Below are 16,245 nucleotides of genomic sequence, written 5' to 3'. Positions count from 1 at the left end.
CACCCCTCTTAAAGAAACTTGTGAAGTTTTGGATTATTTATTTCTAATTTGGCAATGAATTGGTCATGTCAGATCACGGATGACTAACCGACGGACTCACACAATAAACAAAGGCTTTTCCCGGTGTTGGAAGTTTGTGTATATGAATGGAGGCTGTAAAAGAAAAGACAACATTTTGTTATTTTTATGACATGTTTATGATTTATTTAAGATATGATACCGAAAAAAAATTGCAACCAATCAACGATACCTCGGACAAAGCTCTTCAGATATTATGCCATTCCGATATCATAGATTTATCCTTTTTTTCTTTAGCTTAGATAGATAGTTAGATGTTGTTATAATCAGTAAAAAAAAAAGGAGAAAAGAAAAAAAGAAAAACCTCTTTTTAAGTGTTGCTATTTAGGGTTGTAGTCGAATTAGATTTGGATCAGATCCATCTGCTTCTCATCTGATTACAGAACTTTTGCATTTGAAATCCGATATGTTGGATTCAGATTGTATTTAGATTTAAATTACCTTTGACTTATTGAATTTAAAATAACAAAAAAAGCTTAAAATATTTTAAAAAGCTAATTATTTTTAGCATTACATGTATATAAATATAAAATATTAAACTTATTAGTTATAAATATTACATAATTGTGTATGATATCAATATATAAACTTAATAATAATAACAGTAATAATAATAATAATTGATGAAAGATGATTTGGCCCGACTATGAAACGGCGACACGTGGACGTCGACTAGCGTAAACAACAGCTCAGCATTGTGTTCCGGTACGGCTAAGTGATAGACCCATAAAGCAGCCCGCTACGTGGTAGCGAGGTAAAGGAGGGGCTCGCCACAATGCAAGCTCCGAGTTCCCCGAGCTACCTCAAGGGATATTCCAAGGCAAACTTTAACTTGCAATCTAAGAAAGTCAGCTCGCCCGAGCTCCCGAACAAGGCAAATCATCCGAGGACCAATTCTACTAAGGGTACTTCTGAAGTATTCAAAGCTCGTTGCAGAGTAGCTCGCAAATGGGCCGCACAAGCTTTCCACAGGAAGCTTCTATTTAATAAGCCGTACCTATCAGACTGGGCCACGTCCCTAACTGACGGCATAGTTCCTGTCCTTTCGACAGTCTGCGCCCACGTCTCTCAGTAGGCGGAGGCGTGCCTGTCACTTTGGGGATGTGTCACTCGCCCGAGTAAGGAGTACGTCCCAACGGCCACCTGCGCAGCCCTGGCAGGTAACGGGTGTGGCAGGGACCCAGTGGCGGTTATGCCCAATCTCGCAAGAGCACTCCTATAAAAGCCCCCCAGGGCAAAAGAGAAAAACTCTCTTGAGACCTCTAATCTCTAGAATACAGTGATAAAGCGCGACCTCCACTCTTAGCTTTCGTTTCTCTCTTTACTCCCCATACACATTACTAACTTAAGCATCGGAGTATTCCCATCGGGCAAATCCCCGGGAATCCTTCCTTTCAGCTTCTTAGGTGCCGCTCGTTGCCAGCAAGGAGCCAGTCAACCGCCAGCTAGGAGTGTCCGGATCGCGCCACATCATTTGGTGTCATTTGTGGGAATACGCTTCAAAAGGCCTTCCCCTTTAAATTCTCAGTTACTTCTTGCTTGAAAACAACTCAGCGCTCATGGCTTCCTCTAGCAACATCGGACGAAGCATGGAAATGGGTAACTCCAGGGAGCAACCCCAGTCTCCTACTGTCTGTATCGGTCAGTTCACCGTCTCCCTCTCAGCGGACGGAATTCCCAGCTTGAACGTGCCTCTCACAATGGCGCCTGTCATCGCCCCACTCCCTGCTACAATCGGAACAACGTGCACCGAACCCTCGGTCGTGCCCCCAGCGGCCAGCCCGAACCAGCTGGAGGACCTGATGCAATGCATGAAGGCCATGCAGGCCCAAATGCAACAGTTCCAACAACTTTAGCTCTATCAACAACACGTGTTGCACCAGGTCTCCCAGTACCAGTATCAGCAGCAGTTACCCCAGCTGCCCCAACCCCAGCTTCAACAGCCTCAACTCCAGCCTCAGCACTTGACCCCGCAGCAAGCCAGATCTCGCCGCTAGAGCGAGCACTCCGGCTGAGGAGAAGCCCCCCAAAATCTCCCAAAAAACCAGGCATCCCCCCTCGGCAGACGGGAGAGACCGGCTACCCCGATCTCGCCGTGGGTGGACAGGTCAGGAGGACCCCGGCTCGGTAGGTCAATGTCGCCTCGACAGTCGAAGTTCGGAACCCCAATCCTTGAAAATCGGTTCGAGATCCTGGCAGCAGACTCTAAGCAGGCCTCTTCTGTCCGCAGCCATCACCAGCAGACCGGGCTGCTCCCGGCGCAAACCATTCTGGCCAGCGCGGAGGTGAGCAGCACTAACGTCGAAACCACCAAGAAGCAGAGACGCCGCCGCCGAGCTCGCCGATCTGTCACCCGCGATTTGCCCGAGCTCGTGGGCAAGGAAGAGGTAGGCTCGGCCGAAGCCAAGGCTCCCCTCCTCTCGGTTCTGTCCCCCCTATCCTCCGAACTCTTGGCAGTCCCAATGCCCAAGGATTTCAAGCTTCCCCCTCTTGACAAATATGACGGGTCGTTCAACCCGAATGATCATGTAGACGCCTTCCAGTCACAGATGCACCTAGCGCGAGCCAGTGAGTCATGCATGTGCGTGGCCTTCTCCACTACCTTCAGGGGAGCAGCACGCACGTGGTACCGGAACTTGGCGCCCGGGTTGATAAGAAGCTGGGCGCAGTTCGCACAAGCCTTCACGTCCCACTTTGTCACCAGCAAACGGTGCCCGCGGACTGAAGAAAGCATCTTCAACGTAGCCCAAAGAGAGGGAGAGTCCATCCGAAGTTATATCAAGTGGTTCAACGATGCTTGTATGAAGATACCGCGACTGGACCCCGCCGTACGCCTAGCAGTGGCCAAGAAGGGCGTAAAGCACAAAGAGTTCAAGTGGCACATGGTCGTCAACCAACCCGCGACCATAACCGAGTTTCTAAAGGTTGCGGATAAGTTCATAGCCACTAAAGAGGAGATCAACCAGAAGGGTGAGGACGCACCCGAAAAAAGAAAGAGAGAAGGGGAACCTCCCAATCAAGAGGACACCCGAAGAAAAAAGGAAATAGCCCGGGATGCAAAGCCGGGTCAGTTGTTCCGAGCTCCTGCACCAGACCGGGCAGACTATACTCCACTGAATGCGAATCGGGCCAAAATTCTGATGGCAATCAAGGACGCCCCGTACATGAAGTGGCTGCCCCATCTGAGGGGAAATCCCAATGAAAGAAATAAGAGTTTGTATTGTAGTTTTCACAAGGACCACGGTCACAGTACCGAGAGTTGTAAAAACCTCCGCGACGAGATAGAGGAGCTCATCCATCGCAGATATTTGAGAAACTTTGTACAAAATAATAATAATAATAACAATAATAATAATAATAATAATAATAATAATAATAATAATAATAATAATAATAATAATAATAGTAATAACAGTAATAGAACAGGTCGGCAAGGGGAGCATGGTAAAGACGCCCCCGAGTCCAGCAGCAAGCCGGCCGAACAACCGCAGAGGCAGCCTCCAGAGGAGAGGCCAGTTCGGGGGACCATTCACATGATAGTGGGAGGTTCTATCGTTGCGGGTTGCACTTCGGCGGCAGCTCAGATGTCGGTTCGTGAGGTCACCCAGGAGGAGCAGAACCCCCTGAAGCGGCTGAGAACGGAAGAGCCAAATTTCTTCATAGAAGACGATGCGCGAGGGGTCCATTACCCCCACAACGACGCGCTCGTAATAAAGCTGAGAATCAACGACTTTGAGGTTAGGCGTATACTCGTCGACTCGGGCAGCTCGGCCGACATACTCTTCAAAGCTACGTTTGACCAGCTCCAGTTGTAGAGAAGTGACCTGAAGCCCGCGGACACTCCTTTGGTAGGCTTCAACGGAGAAGAAGTCCGGCCCCTTGGGAAAATAACAATACCTGTAGAGATCGACACATGGCCTTGCGTGGTTAGGTTCGAACACAACTTCCTAGTGGTAGCGACCCCCTCTCCCTACAACGCCATAGTAGGTCGACCCATCACCCATGTCCTACGGGCGGTGGTCTCCACCTACCACTTGGATATGAAGTTCCCAACAGACTTCGGTGTGGGGGTAGCGCGGGGCGACCAGCTCGAGTCCCCCAAGTGCTATGTTGGCGCCCTAAAGGGGAAAACCAAGGTGGTCGATAATCTTGAACTGGAACGACCCACGGAGCAAGGCGAAGAACGAGCCGCACCCACGGAAGAAACAGTCACGGTCCCGACCTCAACAGCAGACCCAGCTCGGACGCTCCAGATCGGCGCTTCCGTTCAGGAGCCCCTACAATCCGAACAGGTAAGTTTTTTACTTCAAAACTTATATATTTTTGTATGGTCCGCGGCAGAAATGCCCGGTATAGGCCCCGAACTCATAACTCACAAGTTGAACACTGATCCTGTAGTTAGGCCCGTTAGACAGAAGAAACGCAACCTAGCCCCGGAACGGTGGAAAGCGGTCGACGAGGAAGTCGAGAAGCTCCTCGCAGCGGACTTCATAAGAGAAGTCCAATACCCGAGCTGGGTAGCCAACCCCGTCCTGGTAAAGAAGGCCAACGGCAAGTGGCGCATGTGCGTCGACTACACCGACCTGAACCGGGCTTGCCCGAAAGACTGCTTCCCACTCCCCCGAATTGACCGTTTGGTGGACGCGACCTCAGGGCATGAGTTGCTAAGTTTCTTGGATGCCTATTCGGGCTATAACCAGATCAAGATGGACTAGGCAGACGAAGAAAAGACTGCCTTCATCACGGAGTTCGGCCTATACTGTTACAAGGTTATGCCCTTTGGGTTGAAAAACGCAGGGGCAACCTTTCAAAGGCTTGTAAATAAATTATTTGCGCCGTCAATCGGTAGAAAAGTAGAATGCTATGTGGACGACATGGTTGTCAAAACTCAATTCTCACATGAATTAATACAAGACTTGCATTCTATTTTTGAAATTTTGCGTAAGTTTAATATGAGATTGAATCCAAACAAGTGTGTGTTCGGTGTAACCTCGGGTAAGTTCCTAGGATACATCATTAACCGGCGAGGCATTGAAGCCAACCCGGATAAGGTTAAGGCCATCTTGGACATGAAACCACCCCGAAAACCGAAGGAGGTTCAGAGGTTGAACGGCCGCATAGCCGCCTTAAGCCATTTCATGTCTAAGTCAGCGGGCCGCTGTCTGCCGTTCTTTAAGGCAATAAAGAGCAAAGGGTTCGAATGGACCCAAGATTGCTAGCTCGCATTCGATGAGCTCAAGGAATACCTTACTAGCGTGCCGACCCTAACCCGGCTCGATGAGGGCGATGTTTTAGAACTCTATCTCTCGGCAGGCGACGAGGTGGTCAGTTCGGTACTAATAAAGGAAGTAGATCGGTCCAACGACCCATCTATTATGTTGGTAAAGTATTGTAGGGAGTAGAAACAAGATACCCAGAGATGGAAAAGCTAGCATACGCATTGATAATTGCAGCTCGGAAGCTCCGCCCGTACTTCCAAGCTCATACTGTTATCGTCCTTACCGACAAACCTCTGAGGCAAGTATTGCTTAAGCCCGAGGTCTCCGGTCGGTTGATGAAGTGGGCCATTGAGCTCAGCGAGTATGACCTCCAGTACAAGCCGCGAACTGCCATTAAGGCCCAAGCCTTAGCAGATTTCATAGCCGAATGTACATTCAACTCCGAGGTTCCTAGGTCGGTTGAGCGCGAGGCTCCCACCTCGGGTGAGCCCGAAGCTCCCGGGTTGGTCGAGTCTGAACCCTGCGAAGTAGTAGCCAGTGTGGCACCTCTCCTAGCTCGGCCAACCGCGAGCTGGGATGAGGAGCCCTGGATCCTTCACATAGATGGCTCCTCGAACCAACAGGGCAGCGGTGCCGGAATAGTTCTGCACGGCCCAAGCGGCATAAAACTGGAGTACGCGCTACGCTTCGAGTTCGAGGCATCTAACAATGAAGCAGAGTACGCGGTGTTGATAGTCGGACTAGCCTTAGCTAGAGAAGTAAAAGCCAAGCACATCGTTATCTGCAGCGACTCACAGCTCGTTGTCAACCAGGTCACGGGCGAGTATGAAGCTCGCGAGCCGACCATGGTCGCCTATTTAACCAAAGTCAGAGAGGCCCTGCCCAACTTCCAGTCACACTTTATCAGACAGATCCCTAGGTCGGAGAACGCCGAGGCCGATGCCTTGTCCAAGTTAGCCTGCACTAGTGACATCACCACGAGAACCGTGTACATAGAGGACCTGTCTCGGCCTAGCATTCTTGGGGGGGGGGGGGGGGCAGAGGAGGTCGCTCCCGTCGTTCAAGCAGAGCCAAGCTGGATTGACCCACTCATGAGCTCCTTGTTACACGGGACCCTCCCTGCAGAGCGCAATGCAGCCAGAAGGGTGCAATGTCAAGCAGCTAAATATGTCATGATAGACGAGCGGCTATACAGGAGATCCTACATGCTCCCCTACCTGCGTTGCTTGCGACCTACCGAAGCTGAACTCGTACTCCGCGACACTCATGAAGGTCTGTGCGGCGGACACTTGGGGGGCAGGGCTTTCACCCAGAAAGCACTTCGACAAGGGTATTACTGGCCAACGATGAAGGCAGATGGCATAGAACTCGTTAGAAAATGTGATAAATGCCAGAGACACGCCAATGTTCACCACCAACCCGCTGTTGACCTCAAATACCTCACCAATCTGTGGCCTTTTGCACAGTGGGGCATTGATCTACTCGGGCCATTCCCGCCAGCAACGGGTGGAAGAAAGTTCTTAGTGGTAGCAGTGGACTATTTTACCAAGTGGGTAGAAGTCGAACACCTCGTAGCAATAACAACCCGAAACGTCCAAAACTTCTTTTGGAAGAACATCGTATGCCGCTTCGGATTACCTCGGGTATTGATCTCCGACAACGGAAAACAGGTCGAGGACATCAAATTTCAAGACCGGTGCCGAGATATGGGGATTCAACAGAACTTTATTTCAGTCGCGCACACTCAGGCAAATGGTCAGGCAGAAGTCACGAACAGAGCCATCCTCCACGGACTAAAGGCATGGCTGGATCGAGCTAAAGGATTGTGGGCAGATGAACTACCCAGTGTTCTATGGGCCTACCGGACCACGAAGAAAATTGCCACGGGAGAAACACCTTTCAATCTCACCTACGGCACCGAGGCAGTGATCCCCGCAAAGATCGAAGTACCTACTTTGCGCCTAGAAGCATACAGTGATCAAACAAACGAAGATGAGTTACGCACCAACCTCGACCTACTCGACGAAGTAAAGGACCTCGCGTACATTAGAACCGCAGCCTACCAACAGAGAGTAGCTCGGTACTACAACGCCAGGGTCAAAAAGCGGAACCTCCGCGTTGGTGACCTGTCCCTTCGTAAAGTTATGGTACCAGAACCCGGCACTGGCAAACTCGGGTCCAACTGGGAAGGTCCTTACCGAGTGAAACGAGTGCTCGGGGAAGGAACATACGAGCTCGAGACCCTCGAAGGGAAACAAGTACCTTGAGCATGGAATATCGTCAATCTGAGGCAATATTATCTGTAAGAAGCGAGTAGGCCACGGGTCCCTTCCTAAGCCTAAGGGCCAAAACACCGAGCTAACATGATCTCGGTACAAGAAGACCCCAATCGCCACTTCGGCTTGGGAGAATCCAAGAGCGGACTACGGGTCCCTCCCTAAGCCTAAGGGCCAAAACACCGAGCTAACAAAGTCCTCGGAGTGAAGAAAGCTGCCTCAATGGCGAAGGCAAAGTATGAAATATTGAAGGCGTAAGCAGCTTGGGTTCAAACCATACGAAGCATAGCTCGTTTCGATACGTCGGTCGAACTAAGGGATAACCAATCAATGCTTAGTTCGGACGTACGTAGTAATCACTTCGCGGTATGCCACGGAGGCCCTAAATGTGACATATAGGGAGAACGCCTACCGAAGAGCCCTACTTTGGGTAGGAAACTTCAATAACCCAAATGATGAGATCGCTTTAGCGAAAACAAAAGGAGTTCATCATACTCAGAAGAGGGTAGAAATTTTCATCGTCAAAAAAAAAAACAAAACAACAAACAGCAAACAAACGCAGTAAAAGAAAATAACATGTGCAGCAACCGAGCTAAGCAGCTCGGGAAAGGTTCGATCATCATAGGGCACAACTGCCCAACAGAAAAAACTGGTGAAAGACCGGGTTCACGGCACCCGGAAGCCACAGAAGCCCAGAGAAACGCCACCTCAAGGATCCGCCTCCTCATCCTCCAGAGAGTCAGGCTCCTCTTCGTTCGCTTGGTCTGCTGTCTCAGGGGACAGACCCTTCATGGTAATGCCGCCGAGGTTAAGCCCGGAGAACTTCTTCCGAACCAGCCACCGGCAAAGCTTGAACCCTGAGCAGTACGAACCCGAGCCATACTCCGCCTGGAGGTCATGAAATTCCTGGGAGTCTTTAAAATCCCAGACTGCTTTCTCTCGCTCAGCCTCCACCATCTGGTAAAAGTTTCGGGTCCGATTCAGAAGAGTAGACTCTAGTTCCCGCACCTGTTGCCTGAGGAGCTCCCTCTCTCCCACCATCCTCGACGATTCCTCCCTATAACATGCGCTCTCTTCAGTAAGCCGAGCGATTTGAGCCTCCTGGTCATGAACGAGCAGCTCCTGAGACTCGCTCCCCTTGCGGGTGTGATGGAGCTCACCCCGGATCCGGTCGAGCTCGACCTGGAGCTTCTGGTTGGCAGCACGCTGGTCGAGGGCATCGACGCAATGGATGCGCGTCTAGAGAGCCATGGCATGGATGACAGAGTTTACCTATCAGCGAAAAAGAAAGATCAGAAGACAGCGGAAAAGGGCAGAACAAGAGAGAAAAAGGGAAAAAGGCCACTTACCACCATGCAGTGAGCAGAGGCGAACGCGGAGAGATCCCCGGGCTTGATATTTCCCCACTGAGCGATTTCATCGTTGGTGATTGCCTTCCGACTCCTCCGACGAGCTACCAGATAATCATTTACCCCTTCCCAGTTTCCCACTGGGAATCGGGGGTAAGGACGGGGCTAAAGGGGGTTAAAGGGTACCTCCCTCGGCTGAGGGAGCTCGCTTCCCCCAGGGTTAATCCCACTCGTCCCCTCAAGAGGGGGCGTCGGGACCTCGGGTGGAGAAGGCAGGACCGGCTCGGCAGACCCGAACTCAGTGCTTCCCAAAGGAGGGGTCCGGTCGTGGCGTGCCCTCTTCACCTGGCGTCTCTGGCTGCCCGAGAGTAGGCGGCGCGAATGCATGTGTACACAACAGTCACAAGGCGCTACGCAACCTAAAAGACCGACCTACCCGGGCTCAAGCCTGCCTGCACGAGCTTCTCCTCGGCCAAGTAGTCCGAGCAGAGGAAGCCTATCGATGCCCAGGACAGCATCGTTTTCCGAATCTCAGGGTTCAGCTCGGCCCCCGGGTCCTGGATAGCACTCCTCCAAGTGGTGGTAAAGGGCCACCCCTCGGGGTTACGGACCACAAAGTAGTCCCACTTCCAGTCGGGAATCTTATTCGACAGCTCGTATAAGAGCTTATAACCACGACGGGGGGAGAGGTAATAAAAGCGCCTCTCCGGAGGAACCCCGGGAGCAACATTCTTTATACAAAGGATAGAGGCGAAAACATCAAGGTCCAAAGGGAGGCAGTACTCGTGACATAGGGATATAGTCTCAACCATGTTTCGAACAACGTTAGGGTGAAGCTGGTCAATGGTGACGTTGAAGTGGTTCAACACCTCCACTATCAAGGGGTGCAGGGGAAGACGCAGGCCTGCCTCGAGCTGTTCCTGAAAGATCACTATGTCATTGGGACCATGCTCCCAAGGGAAGTTGCTAGTGGGGAGGCTGTAAACCAGGTCCTCAGGAAGGCGAAAGTAGCGGATTAGAGACCTGAGTCTCTCCGCTGTCATTAAAGAAGGGCCAAAGGTATCAGGCTCCCTCCCTCTAGAAGTGGACGCCATGTTGCTAGAGGCCTCCCGAGCCTCCAGGATATGCTCCCAGGCTCCCCCCGAGCTCGAGGGAGCATCACCATCTTGGCTATCGTCCCTGTGGTAGGTATGGGGTGGGTACCCAGACATGACTGACGGCGATTGGGACTCACCAGAGTAGATGGAACGGAGCGGATTGAGAAACTCGAGTAGACTAGGCGAAGTACGCGACCTCAGAATCCAAAGCAAGATAGCATGGACGAAGGTAGGGCCGAGGGGGGGCTCCCCATTTATAGCCCTCGCCCTCTCAAACCGACGGCCCAGATCAAAGCAGATCCAACAGTCCGCGGGTGCCCTGACCGCACGCCTTCTAAAAATCGAAGGCGATTGGCGGCACGTCTTCCGCGATTAAGGTAGTCGCAGCAGCACGACATTCGGAATTAAAGGCCACCTCATCACGTTTTCAGAACCCAAAAAGTCAGAGAAGTCAGAAGATCTCTTGATTCCCGCAAATACATTTATTGAAGACAGTCAATCAAGTTTGAATTTCGGTCAAATCAGTCCATTGCGCTTCATAAACTCCCTGCGCTAAGGCTGCACTCTTAGCCCGAGGAGTGGGGGCAATTAATGAAGGATGATTTGGCCCAACCTATGAAACGGCGACACGTGGACGCCGACTCAGCGTAAGCGAAAGCGAAAGCTCAGCATTGTGTTCTAGTACGGCTAAGTGATAGGCCCATAAAGCAGCCCGCTACGTGATAGCAAGGTAAAGGAGGGGCTCGCCACAATGCGAGCTCCGAGTTCCTCGAGCTACCTCAAGGGATATTCCGAGGTAAATTTTAACTTGCAATCTAAGAAAGCCAGCTCGCCCGAGCTCCCGAACAAGGCAAATCATCCGAGGACCAATTTTTCTAAGGGTACTTCTGAAGTATTCAAAGCTCGTTGCCGAGTAGCTCGCGAATGGGCCGCACAAGCTTTCCTCAAGAAGCTTCTATTTAATAAGCCATACCTGTCAGACTGGGCCACATCCCAAACTGACGGCGCAGTCCCTGTCCTTTCGACAGTCTGCGCCCACGTCTCTCAGTAGGCGGAGGCATGCCTATCACTTTGGGGACGTGTCACTCGCCTGAGTAAGGAGTACGTCCCAACGGCCACCTGCGCAGCCTTGGCAGGTAACGGGTGTGGTAGAGACCCAGTGGCAGTTATGCCCGATCTCGCAAGAGCACTCCTATAAAAGCCCCCCAGGGCAGAAGAGAAAGACTCTCTTGAGACCTCTAATCTCTGGAACACAGTGATAAAGCGCGACCTCCACTCTTAGCTTTCGTTTCTCTCTTTACTCCCCATACACAGTACTAACTTAAGCATCGGAGTATTCCCATCGGGCAAATCCCCGGGAATCCTTCCTTTCATCTTCTTAGGTGCCGCTCGTTGCCAGCAAGGAGCCAATCAACCGCCAGCTAAGAGTGTCCGGATCGCGCCACATCAATAATAATAATAATAATCGTTGTAGTAATGTTATCAAATTCAAATTTTAATCGGATCAAAATGGGATTAAATCTAGATCCGATCTTTAGTTGAATGCAAATTCAACTGGGGTGAAGCATCTCTCATGTAACGATTTTGTGATAGAATGATTATTAGAAATTGTTTTCCTTCTTCATATTTGTGTTTTCAGATTCGGACAGGTTTGGATCCGACAATTTTGAAGCAAACCCTAACTAACAAGCATTGGGTAGATGGCTTAAAATTATTTGGATGCTGCTGAGCTACGCCATGACATCAGAAACAGCTGATCATAGCCGTTATGGTTCTACAGATTAAAATATGTATATATACACCGAAGGGTAAAGCACAAATACATCAACAGCTATGACCAATGTGGACGGTCCGATCGGTACATCCATATAGAATTAAGAAATCATGGTAATTAAAAAATCGAAACCGTATGATAAATTAGGCAAAAACGATTCTCAACATTCATCAACCAATGACGTTTTTTCGGTGTTAATTAACATTTTCCTTTGGTATTCTGACGATACACCCAAATCCCCTAATAACTCCTAGTTAAAATAAATTAAGATGTAATTACTAATTTATTCATCCTTATGATAATCTGACATTTCCAGAAATTCTCTCAACAGCATAGGCTATTGATCCCCAACAGCTAAAGTTTTTCCTCTGGATAGTCGGTGGTTGGAGGAAATCAGCTAAACGTACCAATTGAGTCACTGTTTTAAGTTTTTTTCTTATTTTTTGGTAAATGGATGAAACCTTCCGTTAAGTTTGATAGTTTTAATTACTTATCTAGAATTTTTTAATATAGTTGCAAGTAACCTCCTCTAGTACTAGAACCCTCTATCAAGAGACAAAAATATCTAAAATACCATGCATTTAATATTGAGGTTAGTTTATATAGAAAAAATAATATAAATTTTATAAAAAAGAAAATTTAAAGTTACAGCTTTTTGAGTAATTGATATGAAGGTTAAACTTGAAAAATAAATCAATTTAAGAAAAGCGATTGGAAGGGTTGGGATAATGTTTCATATGAAGAGAAAATTTGAAAATAAACATTTTTGTCAAATATAATTCTGGAGCTGAATCATCCGTCAATAAAACAAGTTTCAACACCCTACCAACTTGATCTAACACTGCACATCTTGCTATAAAACTAGGGTCTACCCCCTGTTGTAGCCCCATGAAGCAAAAAAAAAAAAAAAAAGTTGAGGGGAGATAATTGCAATTACCAAAATTTAGAGAAGGTTTCAGCAACAACCAGACTTTATGAGCGGCTACAGCAATTTACCCGTTTTTTTACCCTAAAAAGCTCACAAGAAAAATTCCCATCTATAACAGATTTTACTGGAGATGATCATCAGGATCAGGGCCCATCAAACTTGATGGATCTTTCCTAACAGGTTTCAAGGTTGAAACTTGAAAAGCCTTTGATCACACCGACTTTTGACTTAATAGAACAGTGGATTGGAATCTTCTGTTCTTCATTGCAGGACCATTGTTATGGTCCCTACCCTACAGCCCATAATCACAACAACCCATCTCTTATCATTTTAGGAAAAAATGAATACTTACAAGTCACAACTCAGCCATGAATTGAATAAATAGTCCTTCAGTCCTTCAGCTTCACAGGTCACAAACCATTCTTTGGATCTGCCTCAAAGAACACATCTTCCAGAGTCCCAACTCCCAAACCAGAGAGAGAAAGAGAAAGAGAAAGAGAGAAAGAGAAAGAGAAAGAGAAAGAGAAAGAGAGAGAGAGAGAGAAAGAGAGACAGAGACAGAGAGAAATAGAGAGAGAGAAAGCAAACTGAATACATAGATAGATAGATTATGAGAGAGATGGAGGCCTCTTTGGTTTCCACAGTCTTCTTCTTCTCCATCCTGGTTTTCTCTTCCTTTGTAAATTCACAAACTGATTCTTGCAGCTCCAATCTCAATCTTGGTAAGAGTAATATTCCCTTTCTCGCAACTTCTCCATCTTGTCAACCTGTTTGGACTTCTCAGGATTTCATCCTTAGAGTAAGTTTTTTACCCATCAGTTAATCATTTGTTTCTCATGCTTGGATTTCTCTGGACTGTTATGTAACTTAAAGGAGGATTATTTTTTCAGTACAAACAGAGCGGATCAGTATGGAACTTCATTCTGTCAACGCCGGACACCAATTCCTGGGTCTCCGTTGGGTTCTCGTCCAACGGGAGGATGGTCGGAACTGATGCCATTGCCGGGTGGGTTCCGTCCGGCGGTGGCGCCGGTGTCATCCTGCAGTACCATCTTGGGGGGACGGATTCCGGCTCCTGCATGCCAAACACTGGAAGCCTGAAATTTTCAAACATGTCCATTATATCCCAATCATCGCGTTTGTTCCTCGTCTTCCAGTTGACAACCGACCAACCTCAGTCTAGGCTGATTTATGCTGTCGGCCCAAGGAATAAACTGCCGTCTTCGGACAATCTCTTGCCCGAGCACCGGGTAGAGACCTCAACATCTTTGAATTTTGCCACGGGTGAGTGCAATCTGAGAGAAATCTCTGGAATGAAATGTAGAGCATCGATCTGTGGTTGGGTTGGATCAGAATCCACCTAAAACAGTCATACACAGGTGTTTGATGTAATTCCGTTTCTGTTTGAATCTGTTAACCCCGTTTTTATGTTTTGGGTTTGTTGTGGACAGGCCAGAGCAGTTCAGCGGGCACAGGATCGACTCTGAAGACCGCTCATGGGGTTCTAAATATCTTGTCATGGGGAATTCTGATTGTCATTGGAGTCATAATAGCTCGCTACTTCAAGCACTATGATCCCACTTGGTTCTACACACATCTTACCATTCAGTTGGCTGGTTTTGTCTTGGCAATAGCAGGAATAATCACTGGGTTTATCTTGGAAGATCAAATCAGTAGCGATGTCGACACCCATAAGGCCATTGGGATCCTTGTCCTTGCGCTTGGGTGCTGCCAGGTAACTAGCTGTGATTTGGGTTCTGGGTTCTGTATAAAAAGCTGAATTTGCAGATAAGAAAACAGGGTTATAGTTCTTCAACTTTTGGATTCTGCATGGGGGAGAGTACCTTGGACCCAAACAAGGGAATCTAAAACCTTGCAGAACTGGTCTCTGTTTTGTCTTCTTTCTTGCTATAAATGTTGAAGTCAATATGATTGGTCCTAAAACTGGTTTGCCCATTTAGTTTTGCCTAGAAAAGAAATTCTACTTCTGCACTTCCATTTGGTTTCTCATCTCCAATTCCTTTTTAAGTGGATATGACTTAAAATTTCTACTTTTCATTGAAAACTCCATCCATGGTAAAGGATTTTTTCACTGTTCATGTTCTTTTTTCTTCACTTCACAAGATTTGATAAAGAACACTTCCTGTTTTTTGCCCCTTTTGACTTGTTCTATGGTGGATTCAAGCTCTTACCTTTCCTTATTTCTTTCGTTTTCCCTTCTTTTTCTTTGTTGATTCTCCATACCTTTTCCCTTTCTTTTAAAGATAAAGATAATAGTTCAATGTTTCTGTATTTGGACTGATCAGCTACGAAAAAAAAGGATCAAATTGAAACTCATCCTAGTCAAAATTGTGGGTGTTCTCATGAGTTGTAATCTTATATTTAATAAACTCTAATAATTTATTACACCCACTTGGCACAATTTATTTAGGTGACATTTCTTTTCCTTGAAAACTGGTGTTCTACATTGCATGACTATTACACCTCTATTTATAATAGCTAGCCATGTGGAGATGATTTGGCAAATCCAGACCATCAATTGGGTTACAAGCATTTAGACCAACCATGTGATAACTAAGAGCTAACCCTGTTGCTTTAAATTTCAGTCTGAAGAATAAAAGAAAATAAAGAAAATAAGGAAGTTTTCATTTGCCACGTGGCTAGTTATTAGGGCTGCACTAGGCTTTGCAAGGTGCACCCATGATTTGAAATGTGTAGTCACCATAATAATTTATAAAGCCTCTAAGAGACACGATGTCATAAGATGCTGTCATATTAATTTCGTATAATATCCTGCCTTCAGTTGCCACGTGGCTAGTTATTAGGGCTGCACCATGTGACGTCTAGTTACCATAATAATTTATAAAACCTCTAAGAGATACGATGTCATAAGCAAGCTAGTTATTAGATGCTGCCTTCATTGACTTCTACCTTCATGGGTGTGGTGGACAGAGCCCATATAGCCTTGATCCAACCTTTTAGATCCTGGGCCAGGTTTGAAAAAGGCCAAATCCAGTCCATGGCTTCATTTGCAGATTGTAGCATCTGATTGTCTGTGCCCCATACATTTGATTTCATGATCGATCATCTTTGACACTGTCCTTCCTGAATTTTGCAGGTTTCAGCATTTCTAGCTCGACCCAACAAGGCATCGAAGGTCAGAAGATATTGGAACTGGTTCCATCACTACTTTGGAAGGGGTGCAATCTTGCTAGGAATAGCAAATATTTTCTATGGAATTGATATCAGTGATGCTGGGAATGAATGGAAATTTGGATATGGAGTCATTTTTGTTATCTTGATTATTACTATCATAGTTTTAGAGGTAAGGTTTTGGATGAGAAAATAATATTTTTACTAGCAGAGTGATTCTTTTGTTTTTTGTTTTTTTTTTTTTCTCTTTGTTCTTTGTATTATTACGAGAGGAGCCTCATTGCCATTTCCACTTATACTAGTTCATTGTGTCCTTTATCATTTTGTATTAATTTTCTTGTATCTAAATATGGGATTCTTTTTCTTTTAAA

The 16,245-nt window shown here is 47.3% G+C and overlaps 1 protein-coding gene across 2 annotated transcripts; it reads left to right on the top strand.

Annotated features, from left to right (window-relative positions):
• The first annotated feature begins 13,080 nt into the window (after nt 1–13,080).
• On the top strand, nt 13,081–16,245 carry LOC104605269 (cytochrome b561 and DOMON domain-containing protein At3g07570-like). Of its 2 annotated transcripts, XM_088896345.1 has the most exons (5): nt 13,081–13,203; nt 13,234–13,520; nt 13,612–14,005; nt 14,173–14,456; nt 15,840–16,245. In XM_088896345.1, the coding sequence occupies exons 2-5, from the start codon at nt 13,332–13,334 to the stop codon at nt 16,068–16,070; spliced, it is 1,098 nt and encodes a 365-aa protein (XP_088752471.1). In that variant the 5' UTR covers nt 13,081–13,203; nt 13,234–13,331; the 3' UTR covers nt 16,071–16,245. The 2 variants fall into 2 exon arrangements, with proteins under 2 accessions (XP_088752471.1, XP_010268260.1); XM_010269958.3 differs by having other exon boundaries at nt 13,126–13,520.

The sequence above is a fragment of the Nelumbo nucifera genome, chromosome 1 (genome assembly GCF_055504915.1).
Source record: "Nelumbo nucifera cultivar China Antique chromosome 1, China Antique-T2T, whole genome shotgun sequence".
In the NCBI taxonomy this organism is placed as follows: Eukaryota; Viridiplantae; Streptophyta; class Magnoliopsida; order Proteales; family Nelumbonaceae; genus Nelumbo; species Nelumbo nucifera.
This window is presented reverse-complemented; position numbering and strand designations above follow the sequence as displayed.

Excerpts from the sequence above, each read along its gene's own strand:
- LOC104605269 (XM_088896345.1), top strand. The coding sequence starts at position 13,332 with ATGAGAGAGATGGAGGCCTCTTTGGTTTCCACAGTCTTCTTCTTCTCC. Across the intron at positions 13,521-13,611 it reads CTCAGGATTTCATCCTTAGA|TACAAACAGAGCGGATCAGT; the intron begins GTAAGTTTTTTA and ends TTATTTTTTCAG. Across the intron at positions 14,006-14,172 it reads ATCTTTGAATTTTGCCACGG|GCCAGAGCAGTTCAGCGGGC; the intron begins GTGAGTGCAATC and ends TGTTGTGGACAG.